The sequence below is a fragment of the Aotus nancymaae genome, unplaced genomic scaffold (genome assembly GCF_030222135.1).
Source record: "Aotus nancymaae isolate 86718 unplaced genomic scaffold, 86718_ANA_hifiasm-v0.15.2.pri h1tg000067l, whole genome shotgun sequence".
Classification (NCBI taxonomy): domain Eukaryota; kingdom Metazoa; phylum Chordata; class Mammalia; order Primates; family Aotidae; genus Aotus; species Aotus nancymaae.
The window spans coordinates 26,814,608-26,836,136 of record NW_026988482.1 but is presented as its reverse complement, the minus strand read 5'-3'; the positions used below and the strand labels follow the sequence as shown (position 1 = coordinate 26,836,136).

At 46.8% G+C, this 21,529-nt stretch overlaps 1 protein-coding gene across 2 annotated transcripts; it reads right to left on the bottom strand.

Annotated features, from left to right (window-relative positions):
- Positions 1–5,483: 5,483 nt before the first annotated feature.
- ALAS1 (5'-aminolevulinate synthase 1) lies at positions 5,484–21,340 on the bottom strand. 2 transcript variants are annotated; one of them, XM_012460658.2, is made up of 11 exons: positions 21,177–21,340; positions 19,957–20,176; positions 16,746–16,973; positions 15,467–15,616; positions 14,556–14,778; positions 13,167–13,351; positions 12,443–12,622; positions 11,560–11,724; positions 8,313–8,581; positions 7,478–7,640; positions 5,484–5,787 (listed from the first exon to the last, which is right to left on the bottom strand). In XM_012460658.2, exons 1-11 carry the CDS (start codon positions 21,315–21,317, stop codon positions 5,627–5,629), a joined length of 2,085 nt encoding a protein of 694 aa, XP_012316081.2. In that variant the 5' UTR covers positions 21,318–21,340; the 3' UTR covers positions 5,484–5,626. The 2 variants fall into 2 exon arrangements, with proteins under 2 accessions (XP_012316081.2, XP_021527292.1); XM_021671617.2 differs by having other exon boundaries at positions 19,957–20,173; positions 21,177–21,253.
- Between the last annotated feature and the right edge of the window lie 189 nt (positions 21,341–21,529).

Genomic DNA, 21,529 nt, shown 5'->3' with positions numbered 1-21,529 from the left:
AAGTCTAGGCTACATCCTCTTTCTGACTTGGGTACAGGGTCTCCTGTGGTGGGCTGGAGTTCCCTGATATCTGCTCATCTGAAAGAAGGAGGATCTCTGACCTACCAATCGGAAGCCCTGTACCCCGTGTGTGCTCTGACCCAACCTGTTCTTTCTTGGCTACCTGCAGAGAAAAGAACATAATAGTCCTTTCCACCAGGCTGGAGTCTAGGGGAGTCCCCTTCTGAGTGGCTCTGAGACTATTCTGGCCACAATCAGGGGCAGGAACAGGAAGCTGGAAACTGAATCCCGTCCAGGGAACCATATTTTGCATGTGGGAGGTAAACCTGCCTCTCTTGGGATTTCCAGGCCTGCCCCCTGGCAGTTCTCAGTGGACCTTCCATCTCCCCGCCCCCAACCCATGCTCACAGTCCTGATGCTTTTGGGGCTGGAGAAGCAGGAGAGTATTTGGAAAGGAAGCACGGGGGCCGTGGTGGAGGGCCGTTGGGTTCGGCTCGAGTGAGTCTGGGGGTCTGTGGCACTTGGCTCTGTGCGGTCTATGGGATCAGAGAGGCTGAGCTCTACTATCTCAGGTCTTGCAGGAAGTGGTTGGAGCGGTGCCAGGGTGGGGCTGGGTGGGAGGCAGCTCCCACTGCATTGTAGTCAGGAAGGATGCTAGGGATGGCTCCAGGCCCTCTCCTCCACACAGTGGCCATCCTCGCCCATCAATAGGCCAGGAAAGAGACAGGACTCAGGCCAGAATGCCTGGGCCTGCCTGCCAGTTCTGCCATTTGGGTTGTCTCAGGCAGGTGACCTCCCCTTCTGGAACCTCACCTTGCTCATTCTATAAATGGGAATGAGCCGTGCTACTCTGCAGAACCGCTGGAGGATTCATATAGTATGGGTAGAGGTCTGAAACACTGAGCCGGGCCTCAGTTATTACGTGATGGGATTTACGTGCAGGACCCTCAACTGATGTGGCTTCCGTGTTTCTCTCTCCACCCAGGGCACTGACAGGGTTTAGATGAGGTTGCATCAGAGGCACATGAAGCTGGGGCAGCAGCTCTCTCTGGGAGCAGGACCAGGGAAAGTCCATGGACCTGGTGTCGCCCCCTCGTGTTGGGGAGCAGAAAGTGCTCGTGGTGGTGCACACTTGTAATCCCAGCTACTTGGGAGGCTGAGGCAGGAGAATAGCTTGAACCTGGGAGGCAGAGGTTGCAGTGAGCCAAGATCACACCACTGCAGTGAGTGCTCCCCAACACAAGGAAGTAGAGGAGCAGGCCAGAGACTCAGGCAAACTGATAGGAGGAAAACTTCAAGGAGAGGAATGGCTGTTCACTAAGATTTCAAATAGTTTGCCCTTTTCCCTCTAGGACACCTTATTTAATGCCCTTGGCTTCTAAATACCCTTAGAGAACTTTCATTTCACACTAGAGTTGCTTATAAAAGCCAAACTTCCTTTTTTTTTTTTTTTTTTTTTAAGACAGAGTCTTGCTCTGTTGCCCAGGCTGGAGTGCAGTGGTGCAATCTTGGCTCACTGCAACCTCTGCCTCCTGGGTTCAAGTGATTCTCCTGCCTCGGCCTCCCAAGTAGCTGAGATTACAAGTGTGCACCACCATGCCTGGCTAATTTATTGTATTTTTAGTAGACGGGGGTTTCATCATATTGGCCAGGCTGGGTCTCGAGCTCCTGACCTCAAGTGATCCACCTGCCTCGACCTCCCAAAGTGCTGGGATTACAGGCGTGAGCCATGGCACCCAGCCCAAACTTCTATTTTTAAGCAGTTCACGAATCCCACCTACTTCCCACAAATCACCCAGTCCTTTGTTCTCACAAACCCAAGAAGCAGGGAGGGGCACATGCACCTGAGGACCTTGCTTCTGCTAGTTGTGGGTCTTACGAAGGAAGAGTGGGTCTTCCTAAGCATTTGGGCAGCAACATTACCACAGCTGGAGGAAAACAATCCCATTTGAAGGAGGTGAAGGGGATCCTGGGCGTGGGAATGTGAGGGACAGTGGAAAGCCCTGAGAGCTCCCGTGAGGCAGCAGAGCCAGGAACGCTGAGTGAGGCTCGTTTCCTGAGCAGGAAGGAACCGAATCATGGTTCTGAGGTGATGTGGTTTCCATCAAGCCCTGTAGCCTGCCTAGGTGTATGGTTTTATCTGATGGGACTGTGACTCAGCTGAGCTCTGAGGGTGTGTGCCACAGGCCCATTGCCAGCTTCCTGGGAAGGGATGCCAGCCCAACTCTGTCCAGAGAGAAGAAAACACAGCTGCTGTTTCTAGAGCTACAAGAAGGGAGCAAGGTCAAACGACTCTGCTCACCTCCAGCTGCCTGGTTTTGCTTCAGCTCTCCCAGTCTTTCTAGTGAACTTGACCTGTTGCCATTGGGTTTCTTTTTCATTCATCCAGTACACATTTGTTTAGCACTCACTATGTATCAGGTACTGTGTTGGACTTTGAGGATACGGAAGTGAGAAGACAGGGCACCTGTCCTCGGGGAGATGACATTACAACAGGGTAAGTTGTAAGCAGGGGAAAAGTCATTGTGGGTGGTGACCAGAGCTCTGAAGGGCATTATGGCAGAGGCCAAGCAATAGTGAGACTGCAAGACTGTCTGCCTTAGCTGGCGTGCTCAGCGACAGTCTCCCTGGGGACCCTTGTCCTGAGTGAAGAGAGCCAGCCACACCATGATCCAGAGGAGAAGCACTCTGACAGAGAAAGAATGGCTCACACCAGGGCCTGGAATTTGCAGAGAACCTGGGTATTTGAGGCCCACAGTGAACAAAGGAGGAAGATGGGGCTGGAGAACTGGATGGGACCTCAATCCTAACTTTGTCAGCCTGTGTGAAGAATTTAGGGTTTTTTGTTTTGTTTTGTTTTGAGGTCTCACTCTGCCACCCAGGCTGGAGTGCAGTGGTGTGATCTCAGCTCACTACAACCTCTACCTCCCAGGTTCAAGCAATTCTCCTGCCTCAGTCTCCCAAGTAGCTGGGATTACAGGTGCACGCCACCATGCCTGGCTACTTTTTTATATTCTTAGTAGAGATAGGGTTTCACCATGTTGGCCAGGCTTTTCTCGAACTCCTGACCTCAAGTGATCCACCTGCTTCATCCTCCCAAAGTGTTGGGATTATAGGCATGAGCCATCTTGCCTGGCCTACAGTTTTTGAGTCAGGGTCTCGCTCTGTCACCCAGGCTGGAGTGCAGAGGTGCAGTCTCAGCTCACTGCAGCCTCAACTGCCTGGGCTCAAGCGATCCCCCCGCCTCAGCCTCCTGAGCAGCTGGGACCACAGGTGCGCGCCACCACTCCTGGCTAATTTTTAAATAGTTTGTAGAGATGGGATTTCCCATTATTGCCCAGGCTGCTCTCACAAACACCTGGGCTCAAACAATTCTCCTGCCTCAGCCTCCCAAAGTGCTAGGACTACAGGCATCAGCCACCGTGCCCAGTCTGAATTTAGAATTTAATCTGAGTGTGACTGGAAGACCCAGGAATGTTTTCTTCAGGGTAGGTACATAATTTGATTTGATTTTATTTATTTATTTTTGACAGAGAGTCTTGCTATTGCCCAGGCTGGAAGGTAGTGACACGATCTCAGCTCACTGCAACCTCTGCGTCCCAGGTTCAAATGATTCCCACCTCAGCCTGCTGAGTAGCTGGGATTACAGGTGTGTGACACCATGCCTGGCTAATTTTCATATTTTTAAGAGAGACAGGGTTTCACCATATTGGCCAGACTGGTCTTGAACTCTTGACCTCGTGATCCGCCTGCGTTGGCCTCCCGAAGTGCTGGGATTACAGGCGTGAGCCACCGCGCCTGGCCATCTGATTTTATTTTGAAAAGATCTCTCAGGCTGCTGTTGGGGTGAGTTGGGTAGATGCCATGGTGGCATGACAAGGGTGGTGGCAGTGGAGGGGATGAGACATGACTGGCCTGACATGCACTTCAGAGGTGGAACTTACAGGATTTGCTAGTAGTGTGCATGTGAGGGAAAGGGTTGATTTCCACCTGAGAGGTCTGAGTGCCTGGCCAGAATAAGGCAAGAAGAGCAGGCAGGGAGGGGTGGCAGGTCTGGGGTGCCCTCCATGCCTGTGTGGTTGGAGCTACCTGTTTGACACCCAGGCAGAGATGGCAGTGCACAGATGCAGTTTAAAGCGCAGGGCTGGGAGAGATTCTGTCGGGTGGGGGAGTTAAGTACAGTTAAGAGATGAGCCTGGTGGGGCCATCAACATTCACAGGAAGACCCAGCCAAATGGACCAAGGACCAGCTCATGAGGTGGGGGGAAAACAGCAGAGGTTAGTGGCACAGCAGCTTTGAAGAGAAGCTTCAAAAAGGCCAAGGAGCTGGCGCGGTGGCTCACGCCTGTAATCCCAGCACTTTGGGAGGCTGAGGCGGGCGGATTACCTGAGATCAGGCGTTCGAGACCAGCCTGACCAATATGGTGAAACCCTGTCTTTATAAAAACAAACAAACAAACAACAACAAAAAAAAAAACGCCAAGGACAACCACTTCAAATAGCAGAGATCTGATAAAGACAGAACTGGCCACTGGACTTGGCAAGATAGAGGCAGATGTAAGAGAGAGACGAACAGCCTTCCCAGAGAACAGGGATGCAAGGATGAGTGGGGAGACTGCTCAGAACAGGGGCTGCACAGAGAGGCAGGGGCAGCAAGAAGGGGGTCTAGACAGAGAGAGCTTGTTTTTCAGAAGGAAGACAAAGTCTCTGCAGGCCAAGGAGAATGAACCAGCAGAGGGGGAGAAATTCTGCAGCAAAGAGATGACTGCAGGACTGTGCAAGGAGCAACAGGACCTGAAATACAAATGGAGAGAGGCAGGGTGAGGAGACAAACCCCTCCGCTTTTGCTGGATGGGACACAACTACAGGGGCAGGAGGCCAACAGGCTGGAAGAGAGGGTGGTGACAGACAAGCCAGTCTTCTCTTGATGGCCAGACTTTCACAGGGAAGAATGGGGTCATGGCAGTAGCTGAAAGGGAAAGTCGGGGGTAGGCAGCTGCTGCAGAACTGCTGGGCAGCACCGATTACCCATTGAAGATTTGAAGTGAGAAGTTTAAAGTGAAACCGGCCGCCAACGTGGTATCACTCTTTGAAAACTGTTCAGTTGCTGGGTGCAGCTGCGTCAGCCACCGGATACTGTAGGCACTAAGGAGATAGTAGGGCTTAAGCAGTGGGAGGTTCTGCCACTCCTGCTCTGAAGCCATTACCAGAGCTCCAGTACTTTATTCAGTTTATTCACTCCTAGAATACAGACAGAACTTAAAGTGATGATGAAAATTATTATTTTTATTTTATTTTAGAGGCGGTCTTGCTCTGGCACCCAGGCTGAAGTGCAGTGGAGCAATCAGGGCTCACTGCAACCTCAAACTCCTGACCTCAAGTGATCCTCTTGCTTTGGCCTCCCAAAGTGTTGTGATTACAGGTGTGAGCCACTGTGTCCAGCCAATAAAAAATTTTATTCAGTAGCCGACAGCAGAAAGAGCCACCACTTAAACAAGAATTTATTTTCAGGACTATGTTTTTACTATAGATTAAAATTTAATATAATTTAATTCACATATAAAGACAACTCTGAAGACTATCTGGATATGATAATGGGGCCTAAGTGGAATAACTGAGGTCATGCTCAGGCCTGAGCGGATACCAACTTGCTCAAGCCTGAGAAATAGGACTTCTCTCTTTCACTCATCACTTCAAAATGCAGTGGCCTCCTGCAGAAGTTGCACTCAGCCGAGGAATGTGGCTTCAGTTCCAGCCCCACCTGTTTCCACGTGACCAGCAGATTCTCTGAGGAGAAACAGTTAAATATTAAAGGGAGTGTATACACAAGAGAAATGAAAACATATATCCACATAAAAACTTGTACACAAATGTTCACAGCAGCATTATTCATCATAGTTAACAAGAGAACCAACCAAATGTCCATCAATAGATGGATAAACAAAATGTGGTAAATCTGTACAATGGAAGGTTATTTAAGTGCTGATGAATGCTACAACATGCATGAGCCTTGCAGACATGATGCTGTGAAGGCGGCAGACACAAAGGAGCTCACACTGTATGATTCCACTTAGACACAGGTCCAGAAAAGGCAAATCCACAGAGACAGAAAGACCCATGGTTGACAGGGGCTGGGGATGGGGAAAAGGGGAGTGACTCCTAATGGGGAGGGGCTTCTCTCTGAGGTGATGAAAATGTTCTAGAGTTAGATAGAAATGATGGTTGCACAACTCTGGGAATGTACTTAAAAATCATGGACTTAGGTACTTTAAACAGGTGAATTTTATGGTATGTGACTTATATCTCAGTAGGCATTCTTTTTTTTAAGATGGAGTTTCACCATGTTGGTCAGGCTGGTCTTGAACTCCCGACCTCAGGTGATCCGCCTGCCTTGGCCTCCAAAGTGCTTGGATTACAGGCGTGAGCCACCACGCCCGGCCTCAATAAGGCTTTTATAAAAATAAATAAAGAGAAAAATAAAACCCAGAGTTGGGCTTGATTTCACAGGCCTGTAGGGAAGAAGCTGCTCCAACATCGCCACTGGACATTTGGTTTAAAGCCAGCATTTCCAACAGAACAGAGAGCCCATGAGGAAGCTGAGCCATGCTGGGCGGGCTCGGGAGGGCAATGTACCTTAGAGGCAGAGGTGACCTGTGACTAACAGCCCCCTTCAGTCTCTGCCTTTAGGTTCGACATGGGTCGGGCAGTACAGAACCACAGGGCAGTTGAAAAATGTTGAGCAATGCTTCTTATCAGAGGGGATTAGGTGTGCGGTTATTTAAGGATTATACAACGTCATGGAGTAGAGGGCAGTGCCAAAGACAAATATGAGCTGGACTCTGGAGGGCCAGCAGGCACTCAAGCCTTCCGAGGCCTCTTCTCCCTGCAAGTCACTACCATGCATCCTTCAGCCACAGATAAGGGGACACTGGGAACACTGAGCAGATTCCCAGGCTCCCTCAGAGCTCCCAGAACAACTCTGCGCCTTCTTGATGTGAATCAGACAATAAATATCTTTTAGGGTTTTGAACCATTTGATGGCATTCCTAATTACATGGAAAAAGAAGAAACAGGCCAGCCACGGTGGCTCATGCCTGTAATCCCAGCACTTTGGAAGGCTGAGGCAGGCGGATCACCTGAGGTCAGGAGGTCGAGACCAGCCTGACCAACAGGGAGAAACCCTGTCTCTACTAAAAAGACAAAATTAGCTGGGTATTGTGGCATGTGCCTGTATCCCAGCTACTCGGGAGGCTGAGGCAGGAGAATTGCTTGAACCTGGGAGGCGGAGGTTGAGGTAAGCCAAGATCGTGCCAGTGCACTCCAGCCTGGGCAACAAAAATGAAACTTTGTCTTAAAAAAGAAAGAAAGAAACAAACAAACAAATCTGAATGCCTCTAAAGGGCTACAGTTATAAACACTGCAAAGACAGCTTTATGTAAGTCTCCAAAGAGGCACCAGCAGCTCCCCAGGTACTCACCAAGGAAGTAGTTCATCATCTGGGGTGTATGGTGAGGGGTGGGGGCGATCCGTAGGAGCTCTTCCCCCCGGGGCACTGTAGGGTAATTGATTGCTTGCACATAGATGTTATGTCTGCTCATTAGTTCATCACAGACTTCTGTGTTTTTAGCAGCATCTGCAACCTGAGTTCAGTAAGAGCAGAAGGTAAGGTCACAACAGGAAGGACTACCTCTGAGAGATTCTAACGAACATAGTCTCTACAACGCTCAGCTCAAGACCAGACTGTAGCAACATATGCAAGCTTGGGGGACAGGGAAGGTGCTGCCCAAACATCTGTCATTTAAAAGGAGCCAGTGTTGTTTAGTGAAGACCAGAGAGCCTAAACCTTATGAAAAAGAAATATTTTTAATGAGAAAACACCGGTTCTGTTCATACCCAGGATGTATAGTGTAGATTCCATTATACTAGCTGTATTCATTACACTTATTCAGCTGTGACACCAACAGTGCTACCATTTGTAGTGGCAAGGGCAAAACCTATTTCGAAATTTACTAAGTAGAAAGGCATACTTCAAAGTTGGCCAAGCTCAAGCTTCTGGAGTTTACCCTGTGTTTACCCTGTTAAGGTCAGTGCTCTGGAGAGGGAATTTCTGTCCCAGCCTGCTGAGTTCAAAGGCTTTTTTCTCATCGTGAAGTCAGCCAACGGTGGAAACATGACAGAGAGTGGCTGGCTACAACCCTGCCCTGGCAGTCACCCCGCTCAAGCCCAACTTCAGGAAGGTATGAAGCAGAACAACTGCACACCACGTGTAGAGGCACAGCCCACAGCAAGTCCAATCAGAGACAGGCCATTACCCGCACAGGGATGATGTGGCTGGGGCAGTGGACCACAGGGAGACCAGCATCCATTAGCATCTGTCTCATGAGCTTGACATTGCGCTGGTGCTGGCGGCGAAGCACTCGTCCCTCAGCGCTCTTCAGGATCCGCACAGACTCCAGGGCTCCAGCCAGAAGCATGGGTGGCAGAGAGGTGGTGAAGATGAAGCCAGCAGCATAGGACCGTACAGTGTCAATCAGAGAATTCGTGCTGGCGATGTACCCTCCAACACAGCCAAAGGCTTTGCCTGGGAGAAAACAGCTTCATTTATTACAGCAACAGCCTCTAAAGGGAAACAGCAGGTGTTGCAGAGCTCAAAGCACTGACTTTTCTCCTTATCTTCTTAATTTGTCCCAGGACTGATTGGAGTAGTCATGTACCGCATTAACAATGTTTCAGTCAATGACAGACCACATATATGATGGTGGTCCCATAAGATTATAATACTGTATTTTTACTGTACCTTTTCTAAGTTTAGGTATGTTTAGATACACAAATACACATCAGGGTGTTGCCTACAGTATCCAATACAGTATCATCTTGTACAGGTCTGCAGCCTAGGAGCAATAACAGGCCATACTACAAGGCCTAGGTGTGCAGTAGGCTATACCATCTTGGTTTATGTAAGTATACTCTATGGTGTTTGCACAATGAGGAAATTGCCTAGTGATGCCATTCTTAGAACATATCCCCCATCGTGAGCAATGTGTGACCATAAAAGGATATCTACTTTTCCTTTTTTTAGAGACAGGGTCTTGCTCTGTCACCCAGGCTAGAGTGCAGTGGCATGAACACAACTCACTGCAGCCTCAACCTCCTGGGCTCAAGTATTCCTTTCACTTCAGCCTCTGAAGAAGCTGGGACAGGTGCTCACCATCATGCCTACTAATTTAAAAAAAGTTTTATTTTGTGTAGAGAGGAGGCCATGCTTCGTTGCTCAGTTCTGGTCTCAAACTCCTAGGCTCAAGTGATCCTCCTGTCTCAGCCTCCCAAAGTGCTAAGATTACAGGTGTGAGCTATCGTGCCTGGCTACCCATTTTTAAAAGGGAAAAAAAGCTAAAGAAGGTTACAAAAGGATCTTGCCAAAAGTCATATGGCCAAGCTGGTGTCTAACCAGGATCAAAATGCAGGTCTTCCAACCAGACTTGACACCTCAGTGGCTGGTCCCAGTATGCCCAAAGACCCAGCCGCTGCCTCCCTTCCCACCTTCTGATTCTGCTTTGCCTTTCTCACCCAGGCTTGCTGCTCTGACAGCCAGCATAGCTCTGGTCCCATGTCTGCACTGCATGTGTTCTTTGGAACAAGACTGGCTCTGCAGTGCTTGCACCATCCTCCCACTACGAACATTACCCCAGAGGCTGGAATTTTACCCAGCTGAGACATTAACTCTTTTAGTGTGACTGGTGTTATTTCCTACTTAAGTAAGAACAAAACTCTTGGCAATTAATGCATTTGCTAGACAAATATGAAAACTCAGAACCTGTTAGGATTGATTTAGGGCCTTGGTTTTCAATTCTCATTGAGTCCCTTTGTATAATCTATATCTCAAGTTTCAGGATTAAAAACTCCAGACGAGGCCAGGTGTAGTGGCTCATGCCTGTAGTCCCAGCACTTTGGGAGGCTGAGGTGGGCTTGAGCTCAGGAGTTAGAGACTAGCCTGGCCAACATGGTGAAAACCCGTCTCTACTAAAAATACAAAAATTTGTCAGGCAACACCTCAAGCTCAAGTGATCTGCCCACCAGAAGGTTGAGGTGGGAGGATCACTTGAGCCGAGGAGGTGGAGGCTGCAGTGAGTTGTGATCACACCTGGGTGACAGAGTGAGACCCTGTCTCAAAAAACAAACAAACAAAAAAACTCCAGAAGAGTCTTCATAGATCTTAATGTTACATTCAGTAATTAACGTTTTTGCTAAAACCACATGCAGAGCTGGGTTGGTTCAATCACCTATGGTGCAAAGTTTCTCTCTCTAGCATTTCCCATCTCACAATGACCGTACTTTCAAAGAGCTCACATCAGGAGATCTCCTCAAAACAGAAGAGCTTCTTGAATTAGGACACATGACCAGGTGCTTTTCTCCTGGTAGGGTTCCACCCTTAGAACTCTCAGGCTGTCATCGGGCACGGTGGCTCACACCTGTAATACCAGCACTTTGGGAGGCCAAGGTGGGCGGATCACGTGAGGTCAGGAGTTCGAGACCAGCCTGACCAATATGGTGAAACCCCATTTCTACTAAAAATACAAAAATTAGCTGGGCATGGTGGCAGGTGCCTATAGTCCCAGCTACTCGGGAGGCTGAAACAGGAGAATTGCTGGAACTGGGGAGGCGGAGGTTGCAGTGAGCCGAGATCGTGCCACTGCACTCCAGCCTGAGTGACAGAGCAGGTTCTCATGCCCCTTGACGGTGCTGAAGGACACTTTTTAAAAAGCCTGCCCTTCCTTTACAAAGCGTAGGCTATAAACTGGCATTTTAGCTAACTGCTAGATGGGTTTCCAACTGCCTTACCCACTTTTGAAGGCTTAAAAAAAAAATCTTCAAATTTATACAATTTTCATCTCTTTAGGGTTCTCATAGGCAAAGGGAATGTCTATAGTAACTGTTTGCATACAACTCATTTACCTTCTTCACAAAAATTGTGATTTAGGTCCTATTGTTTTCTCCATTATACTGATGATGAAACTGAGGTATAGAAAAGTTAACTACCAACCCAAGGTCACACAACTAGTGAGGCGGCAGGGCTCCAAAGTCTAGCTCCCACCTACCATGAGACATAGCCTCTGTATGAGGAAGAGCAGAGGAAAACCGGGATGAATTAGAATGTTCCCACATGGCAGGCACAGAGCTCAGCACTTCACAATGCCTGAACCTAACAATTACTCCAGGAGAAAAGTACTAGAATTCTTTTTTCTTTTTAAGTAAGAACAAGCTGAGGCACAGAGAATACAGGCTCTTGCCACGGGACGTGGCTAGAGCCACAACTATGTTTGAAATGAGTTCAGATGGCAATAAATGGTCTATCTGTTGTTAGGCTATGGGATTTACTTTGATTCTAAGAGCCATGCCTCCATGACCCAAGGGATTCCACTAAGCTGGGCCAAAAGAAAGAGTGGCCCAGGCTTTACATGCTGTCAGACTGTCTCTTCATCTGATTCCAGTTAGACTAGTTAGTCCTTGGCCTTGTTAGGATAATGGAATTTTAGTGTATGTGATGCAGTGTATACATACCAAGTGTTCCAGAAATGATGTCCATTTTTGGCATGACTCCGTCCCGATCCCCAATCCCTCCGCCTCGAGCCCCATACAGCCCCACCGCGTGGACTTCATCCACGAACGTGATTGCTCCAAACTCATGGGCCACGTTGCACAGCTCTTCCAGTGGGCACACTGCCCCTGAGGAAAGACCAGATACTGTTCTGAAGAGCTTGCCACTTCAGAAATTTCTGTTTTGTTTAAAGTCAGAACAATGTAAACTTATATTCTAAGGTATCGTTTTTAATATTCAAAGAAAATGAACTTCCTACAATTTCTAGGTTACTTGGGGTCCCAGAGCCTAGTAAAAGCCAGAAAAGAAAATCCACTTTCACCCAAATCTATTAAAAAAAAAGTCTAACAATTACAAAATCCTGGCAGAATGCAATACTACACAGCAATAAAAAAAGAACGAGACCATGTCCTTTACAGCAATACAGACGGAGCTGGAGGTCATCCTAAGTGAATTAATGCTGGAACGGAAAAACCAAATATCACTTTCTCTTCTAAGTGGAAGCTAAACATGAAGTACACATGGATACAAAGAAGGGAACAACAGACACTGGGGGCCTAGTTAAGGGTGGAGGGTAGGAGGAGGATGAGGATCAAAAACTACCTATTGGGTACTATGCTTATTACCTAGGTGATGAAATAATCTGTACGCCAAACCCCTGTGACACATAATTTACTCATATAATAAATCCACACCTGTACCCACTGAACCTAAAAGTTAGAAGAAAAAAAAATCCTGGCAGAAAGGAAAAGAAAATTAAAAAGTACAACAAAACCCCATACTTTTAAAAGAGTTCAGGCCTAGTTTTTCATCTTAGGTTTCAGATAGATCTCTATCCACACTTACCATCCATTGAGTGGACAGTTTCAAATGCCACAATCTTGGGGACTGAGGGGTCAGATCTTTGCAGCAGTTCTCTGAGATGGTTGACATCATTGTGGCGGAAGATGTACTTTGGCACTCGGCTGTTTCGAATCCCTTGGATCATGGAGGCATGGTTCCCAGAATCAGAGTAAATCTCGCAGCCTAACACAAGAAAAATGCTATTTATTGCCATCTGCATCAAAGGCAAATTATTTCCTAGAGAGAGACAACAGACTTTTCCTTGGAAATGATACTCTGAAAATGCCTAGTAGGAAAAAGACACTGTGTGCCAGTTTCTTCCTGGCAAAATAGGTAGCTAGCACTTCCCCTGTGAGAAGACCCAAAGGTGTAGAATAACCCTGTGGCAGGCAATTAATCTTATCTTAAATTTGGTTGCCTCACTCCAAACTCAATCAAGAGGTAACTAAAAATGATTAAGAGACTTCTCCAAAGGATCATCTCAGAATACAAAACACATTTGAGGCAATTAGCTCAAGGACAAGATGCTTCAAGTTTGAACCCTCCCTGGTATCATGTTCTTACTGGAACCCATAACATAGAGTTAGCACTCAATCCCAGAGCAAATGCCCAGATAGGACTATTATTTTCAATTAAGAGATTCTGGTAAGCCTTCTTTGTTGCTAATGTTCTTGTTATTATTGAGAAACCCAAAAAGCTCTAAGGCACCCATGCCAGGCTTCCCTACCTGGCATCATCTTAGCCAGAGTGAAGAGGGTCGAGTCATTGGCCACAAAGCACGAGGAAAACAAGAGGGCTGCATCTTTCCCATGGAGGTCTGCCAGCTCCCGCTCTAAGTCCACATGGAATTTACTAGTTCCAGAAATATTTCTAGTACCACCTGCCCCAGCACCGTGTTGTTTCAAAGTGTCCCTATTTAAGAAAAAAAAAAGACAAAAAATAAAGCTCATGGTTCTAAACACTATGTGAATTTTTTCCTCTTTCCAGGATGCAGGAGATTGAAACATGTTGATGTAGCAACTCTCTCACTGTGAAACCTGGAGTCAGAAGTTTCAACCGATTTCATCTTCAGACTATGTGGGAGAAGGTGTCAATGCTAGGGTGATTATACCCCCAGGAATCATCAAGAACAGTGTTCATTTAACAGTCAGAAAGTGCTTGGTATTAGTTGAGTTTCTTTTCTAAGAAACTAATGTTTCTTTTCTCTGAGAAACATTATTCTTCCCAATAATATGTTATTTTAAGAAAAAGAAAACTATAGAGACATCCTGGATGGTGGTTACCCTCTGCATGCCAATCATGCAACTTTAGGATACATCACTATCATTAAACTTCAACTGGGACTCTCTTTAGCAAGCCTTTGGCGAATTGGACAAGCAACTCTCTCAAGCATCCCTAGGATGGTGAATCTCCTGAAGGACATGAGTGATGGGATCTATCATCCTTTTTTTTTTTTTTGAGACGGAGTTTTGCTCTTGTTACCCAGGCTGGAGTGCAATGGCGCGATCTCAGCTCACCGCAACCTCCACCTCCTGGGTTCGGGCAATTCTCCTGCCTCAGCCTCCTGAGTAGCTGGGATTACAGGCAGGCGCCGCCGTGCCCAGTTAATTTTTTTTTTTTTGTATTTTTAGTAGAGAAGGGGTTTCACCATGTTGACCAGGATGGTCTCATCTCTTGACCTCGTGATCCACCTGCCTCGGCCTCCCAAAGTGCTGGGATTATAGGCGTGAGCCACCGCGCCCGGCTCTATCATCCTTTTTAACATGTCTTTTGAAGTAGTTTTGTCTCTAGCACTGCTAGATTCATATTTCTCCACTCACAGCCACAACCAAGGATGTCTCTGTGCAAGAATGCCTGGTGTTAAAGGCACACTCACTTGCAGGGTAGTAGGAAGTGAACTGACACATGTCGTTACTGGGCTTATAAGCTTGAACCCTCACAAGCTAAGGGGCTTCAGCAGCTACCTGCACATGAGCATTCCTTTAAAAGTAATCTGTAGATATTTTTCAGAAGCTAAGAATAGTATTTTGCTATGGCACACTTTCAGCTACTGAATGTTAACTCCATAAGAAAGCCAAATAACACCAGTAATATTTGAAAGCCAAGGGCTACTTACATAACTGCCCCACACACCCGTGGGTGGCGACTCATTCCTAGGTAGTCATTACTGCACCAGACTGACACCTGCTTTTTGGTGATGAGGGAGTCTGAATAGTCATCTGCCATGGGGAAGATGTGTGCTCGCCGGTTCACAGTTTTAAAAACTCGATAGGTGTGATCATTTTTTTTCTCATCAATTTTTTTCTCAAAGAAACGATCATACTGAAAAGTGGAAACAGCTAAAAATTGAACAAAAGACAGTACAGAATGGTGGTTGTGAAACATAGTTGTGTTTTGGTGAAAGACAACAAATCTCAGCTTGGCCACTGAGTAGCAGGGAGATCCTGGGCAGGTTATTTGATGTCCTCATCTTGTAAGTAAATGAGACTGTATGTCATGTGTTTGGCCCAGTGCCGTGGGTAGACAGTAGGTATTAAAGGACAGAAGGCAGGCTACCAACAGCACCTGTGGTCCCCACAACCACCAAGAGCACCTGCTCACTCAAGCAAGGGATATGAGTTTTAAGCCTCAACTCACCAGACATTTTTTGTTTTTCCTAGAGACAGAGTCTCTCTCTGTCATTCAGGCTGGAGTGCAATAGTGTGATCATAGCTCACTGAACCTTGAACTCCTGGGCTTAAGCGATCTTCCTACCTCAGCCTCCTGAGTAGCTGGGACTATAGGTGTGGGCCACCATGCCTGGCTAATTAAAAAAATTATTTTTGTAGAGACAGTGTCTTGCTATGTTGCCAAGGCTGGTCTCAAACTCCTGGCCTCAAGTGATCCTCCCATGTCAGCCTCCCAAAGTGCTGGGATTACAGGTATAAGCCACTGTGCCCAGCCTCACCACGATATTTTATATTTAATCTGATGTATGTTTAAATTATAAATTCTCTCCTACATCAGACAAATAACAATAAGACTTACATTTTGGCAAGTTATCTTGAAGAAGATGAGACACTCTTTCTGGTCTTTGCTTTTGCATGATGTCCTGGAAGTTCTTCGGCAGTCCACTGGGATCCCCTCCATCGGTTTTCACACTAACCACACTGGGGCTCACTGAGGTTTGAGCAACCTCTGGAACAAAAGTAACAAGAGGCAAATGGGACCAACTTTCTATTCTGAGTTCACAATATCTTCCACACATATTGTCAAAAATGGCTTACTGCCCAGTTCACAAAAAAGGCCAAGCATAACTAAAGTTAGTTGTAACTGAGCATACAAAGCATCTCCTCTATTTTAGTTACTGCAATGGCAGACTCTTGGCGTTGTTTTCAGAGCTACAGGTCAGCTTTAATGAACAATAAAGTCCAAAGCTTTCTTGCTAGTTGGCATGTCTTATTCACTCCACTACATCCCCACCCCAATCCTAATCTCCATTTTCTGTTTTATTTTTGAGACAGTCTTGTTCTGTCACTCAGGCTGGGGAGTAGTGGTGTGATCTTGACTCATTGCAACCTCTGCCTCCTGGGTTCAAACAATCTTCCTTCCTCAGCCTCCTGAGTAGCTGGGACTACAGGCATGCATCACCATGCCCAGCTAATCTTTGTATTTTTGATCGGGATGGGGTTTCGCCATGTTGGCCAGGCTGGTCTTAAACTCCTGGCCTCAAGTGATCCACCTGTCTCAGCCTCCCAAAGTGCTGGGATTACAGGTGTGAGCCACTGTGCCTGGCCCTAATCTAAATTTTCTTCATAGAAAACAATTTTGGCCATATGTGTAATTTCTGCTGTTAAGGCTTCTGGGGAGCCTTGGGTGCTCTGCAGATATAGTCACAGCTGGAGTTAAGGTTGTAATTCAATGACCATCAGTAAGACACATAGCTCAGGAACCCTGGGACCAGCACTTACTACAGTAAAACCATTGTTTTCTATCTTTATCCCACCAGATGATGGGAAAGACCAAAGGGACAAAAGGCAGCTGGTAGCAGCTCAAGACTGCAAGTTATTTTCAGAAATTAAGCAGTTACTATAAAAGCTGGTCACATTCTACACACACAACAGAAAGAAAGTCTCACATTTCGCAATACAGTCCCTTGACTGTCTATCTTGAGGACCTTCCTCCCTGGCCCTAAAAGAGGAAGGTGTTCCCATAAATAATATGCTAATAAAAAATAAGCTAATAATAGCTCATACACAAATTTGAGGGCCCAAAAGAACTAAAAGGACCCCTTCATGACCCTAATGGTTCACGACTCATCTCTTACCTTTCCTCACAGCATTCATTTCCTGCACATCCTCCTGAAGCTCAAGACTGGCTTTGCAGAAGACACTGCTGCCTCCTTGGCTCATCTGTGCTGCCAGGAAAGGGCATTTGCTTGCAGTGCCCTGGCTTGTGGCAGGCAAGGGGTGTCCAGACGGAAGCTGCGTGCCATCTGGACTCTGCTGGGGTTCATCAGGAGCCTGCTGGACCTTGGCTTTGGCAGTTTTGTCTTCTGAGAGAGGAAATGGAAAAAAATGAAGCATCAGGTCTGGTTGCACAGTGTATAAGAAAACCATTTATTTCTTTCACTTATTGCCTTGAAGATAAACTCAATACTCACTCTACCCCAACAAAGATAAACTTAATACTCTACCCCAGCATCCAGACACAAGCTTTTTTTTTCTTTGGGAGATGGAGTCTTGCTCTGTTCCCCAGGTTGGAGTGCAGTGGCACAATCTCAGGTCACTACAACCTCCACCTCCCAGGTTCAAGCGATTCTCTCACCTCAGCCTCTCAAGTAGCTGGGATTACAGGTGCCTGCCACCACATCTGGCTAATTTTTATATTTTAAGTAGAGATGGGGTTTCACCATGTTGACCAGGCTGGTCTCGAACTCCTGACCTCATGTGATCCATCTGCCTTGGCTTCCCAAAGTGCTGAGATTACAGATGTGAGCCACTGTACCCGGCCACAAGCTTATTTTTTATTAGGTTCTGCTAATCTCTTTAGTTTTTCATCTGCCTCACAGGAAACAATGCTCCTGTGAAGAGTTAATTGGCACATTCCAGTTACCTCTTAAACCATAGTATTTCTCTTCATAAATCCAAAAAAGTACCACTTTCTAGTTTTAGAAAATCTGGAATCCTTGAGTTGGATCATTTCCAGTAATTTTTACCCCAACTACACTCAGCTTACTTCATGAGAGGACACACTTTCTAAGGTAACTAGAAGTATTCACACACATTCTTTTCCTCTGCTATTATTTTCTTTTCCTTTTTTTTGGAAACAGGATCTCACTCCGTCACCCAGGCTAGAGTGCAGTGGTGCAATCATAGCTAACTGTAGCTTTGACCTCCAGGCTCAAGTGATCCTCCCACTCACCCTTCCAAGTAGCTTGGACTGCAGGTTCTACTGCTTTTTGTAGAGATGGAGACTTGTTATGTGCCCTTGGCTGCTATCAAACTCTTAGACTCAAGCAATCCTCCTGCCTCTGCCTCCCAAAGTGCTGGAATTACAGGCAAGAGTCACCACATCTGGACTCTGCTGATATTTTCTAAACAGATTCTTGACAAAGAGGCTGTGTGTTGCTTAACGTAAAAGCTATTGGTTTTCTTCTAAACAAAAGAAATTAGACTAAAACTTAGGTCTTTAGATTGCTAATACAGTAAAAAAATAGGGGTATATCACATTCACATACTGCATCTACTTTCTCATCTAAATTCATCAAACTGCTGACTTAAAACAGTTGGCTGTTAATTATGCTTTTGTTAGAGTGACTTCCCTCTCCCCTTGAGCAAATGCATTCATCTTCTTTCTAGAAAAGTCTTTCTTCATCATTCTGGAATACTCTTGTGAGTCACTGGCTAGCCTTTCCTACAACTTGGGTAAGATGTCTCAATACAGTTTTCATTAAAATCTTCTATAAAGGAAAGCCGAAAAAATTATTTTGAAGTTAATTTCATTTATTATAAAAGTAATACATATTCATTAAACAAAGTCTAGAAAAAAAATCCTATTATTTAAAACAACTATTGCAAACATTTTGGTAAAAAATACACAACTAACTCTTGAAAATAAACCCTACAAAGGATTAAATCCTTTCTACTTAAAGAAAAAAAAAATTATTCTTACAATCCCACACCCAGAGAATACACCTAAGAAAAACCTGTAAAGTATTCTCTAGGATTAAGTGGAACCTGAAAAGCCTTGTTCTCTCCTAGCAGAACCAGAGCAGACTAAATTTAACTCCAGTCTCTTTATTAAAAACAACAACAAATGTATATACAAATAAAGATATAGGGCACGATCTCAGCTCACTGCAACCACGCTTCCTGGGTTCAAGCAAGCCTCATCCCCTCAAGTAGATGGGATTACAGGCGTATACAACCATGCCTGGCTAATTTTTTAATTTTTTGTAGAGGTGGGGTTTTGCCATGTGGCCAGGCTGGTCTCGAACTCCTGGCCTCAGTGATCCAAATGCCTCTGCCTGCCAAAGTGCTGGGAGTACAGGAGTGAGTCACTGCACCTGGCCAAAATAAATTTGTCCCACTAATAAATACTATACAATTTCACTAATATAAGGTACCTAGAGTAGTCAAATTCATAGAGACAGAAAGCAGAATGGTGGTTGCCAGAGGCTGGGGAGAGAGGAATGGAGAGTTACTGTTTGGTGGGTACAGTTTTAGTTTGAGAAGATGAAAAAAGTTCTGGAAATGGATGGTGGTGATGACTGCACAACAATGTGAATACCACTGAACTGTACCTTTTAAAATGCTTAAAATGGTATTTTTTCTAGTGCATTTTACCACAATAAAAAAAACTTTTAAGGAAAAAGAAATCACTATTTTAAAAAGCCAAAGGGGCCGGGCACGGTGGCTCACACCTGTAATCCCAGCACTTTGGGAAGCCCAGGCAGGTGGATCATTTGAGATCAGGAGTTCAAGACCAGCCTGGCCAACATAATGAAACCCTACCAAACGTACAAAAATTATCCAGGTGTGGTGGTGCATGCCTGTAGTCCCAGGTACTTGGGAGGCTGAGGCAGGAGAATCACTTGAACCCAGGGGAGGTGGAGGTTGCAATGAGCCAAGATTGCATCACTGCACTCCAACCTGGGTGACAGAGCAAGAGTCTGTCTCAAAAAAGAAAAACTAACTAAATAAAAAGCTGAAGGCCAAATGTTTAATGAAAGAAAGGTCAGAATAGAACATTCCAATTTAATATTTATGTGAACAAGGCACTGAGGAAATACTAAAACCCCAACTGAAACTAACATGCAATCCAAAAACCTGTATGTGCAACACTGGCCACTGTTTCACTTTTAAAGATGGAGAAACTAAAAGTGCCTACTCTTGGGTGACAATCATATGAAATAATCCATGCACAGAGCAGCCCTCTGTGAGTGAGTGTGGCCCTCACCACCACTGTGGACTGCTTCTAGTCTACCAATGAGCACAAACACCCCTATCTGCTCCTTCACTGCCAATGACACTTACTCTCACTGGTCGGAGGAGTTTCCTTGATCTGTTGGTAGTGTACTGCTGCAGTGGACAGTGCCCGAGGGGCTGGCTTGGCCCCAACTTCCATCATCTTGGGGCAATTTTGCGCATAAAACAACAGAGATTTGCCTGCTTTCTGCAGAAAGGCCTGAGGGACTCGGGATAAGAATGGGCAGCGTCGAACAACAGTCTCCATGTTCAAGAAGTATGCTGGCTCCTGTGGAAAGACTGCTGATGAGTGACATCAACACTTGTTAATAATCAGGCAAATATCACCGCAAACTCACTGGATTCAGGTGTCACCTACAGTTTACATAAAGGGTACCCTGGAATACTAACATTTCTCCCTCAAAAATGCCTAAGGACAGCATGGATGTGCTGTCAGCTAAGGAATGGTGACCGCACTCTAACCAGGTCATCAACTTCTTCATTCCCCAGCTCTACACAAAGGCACCTGCAAAGCAACTTCACCAAATGAAGTAAGTACTGACAGTAAATAATCAAGAGCGTGGAAGGATGAGGGACAAGTCAAGAACAGGTTTGGGAGCCCAGAGGTTTCTTAGGGAGATGCACAGTGCAGATAAGACATCTTGGCTTACACCCAGGTGGAGAAGGGATGCTAGGGAAGAAGCCACTCATTCATCCAGGCAGGGAAGACTCTTAAGAATCCTGACTTTCTCCTTGTTGCCACATCCCCGAAACCACCCCTAAACCCGAGGAAGGAGTCCAGCAGGGTTCCAAGTCCCTAAGGCAAGGATTCCTCCGCGGTCGTGTCCCCACAGCGGGAAGAACTGGGCATAACTGAGAAAGGAGGGGCACAAACGAGGGTAGGTGTATGAGGGCCAGCGCCTTGGGACTCACTGGGAACGTGCAGGGGCTAGAAAGTCGAGGGAGTTGAGTTTGGAGAAACAAGGCAGTCCTCGGGGCTGGGGGTCAGAGGTGACCCGAGGTCGAGGTCTCCACAATGAGGAGAGGGATATGAGAAAGGAATTCTAAAGCTGCAGGTTCAACCGGGAATAGCCCGAGGGGGCCGAAAGGGGGAAACTGAGGCGGCCGTCCAGGCAAAAGATTTGGAGGATAAACGCTGACCCCCCGCAGGCGCCGGGTGACTGGGACAGTGGGGGATGGGGTTCCAGTGCCCGGCGAGGGGTGCTCCGACTAGCAAGACACGCGAGGGCTTCCCCGGCCGGCGCCGCACCCACAACGCTGGCCCTCACCTGCGCGGGGGACTCTGCGGAGGCGGCGGAGGGCACGCAAGCGGAGAAGTCCAAACGAACCGTTCGTTGCCCTTGTCCAGGAGCAGCCTCAGGCCGCGACCGCCGGCGCCTTAATATACAGCGGGAGTGACCGCTGCGCATGCGCGGTGGCCGCGGCCTTCTTCCGCGCAGGCGCGCCGCGTCGCTCTCGGCGGAGTGGGTGGCGGGGACCGACCGAGAGGCCCACTTCTTGGGCTCAGCGGGTATCGTTGCCGGCTCGCTTGTCGGGAGGAGGAGGTCTCTTTCCCAACCTCGTCCTGCACACTCATGCTGCCTCCCCACCAACTACCCTGGGCTTCAGAACCCTACGTCCC

Coding starts and splice junctions, on each gene's coding strand:
- ALAS1 (XM_012460658.2), bottom strand. CDS start 21,317: ATGCGCAGCGGTCACTCCCGCTGTATATTAAGGCGCCGGCGGTCGCGG. Junction 15,617..16,745: donor AATGAATGCTGTGAGGAAAG/GTAAGAGATGAG, acceptor CTTTTGTTCCAG/AGGTTGCTCAAACCTCAGTG. Junction 8,582..11,559: donor CATCATTTCTGGAACACTTG/GTATGTATACAC, acceptor GTTTTCTCCCAG/GCAAAGCCTTTGGCTGTGTT.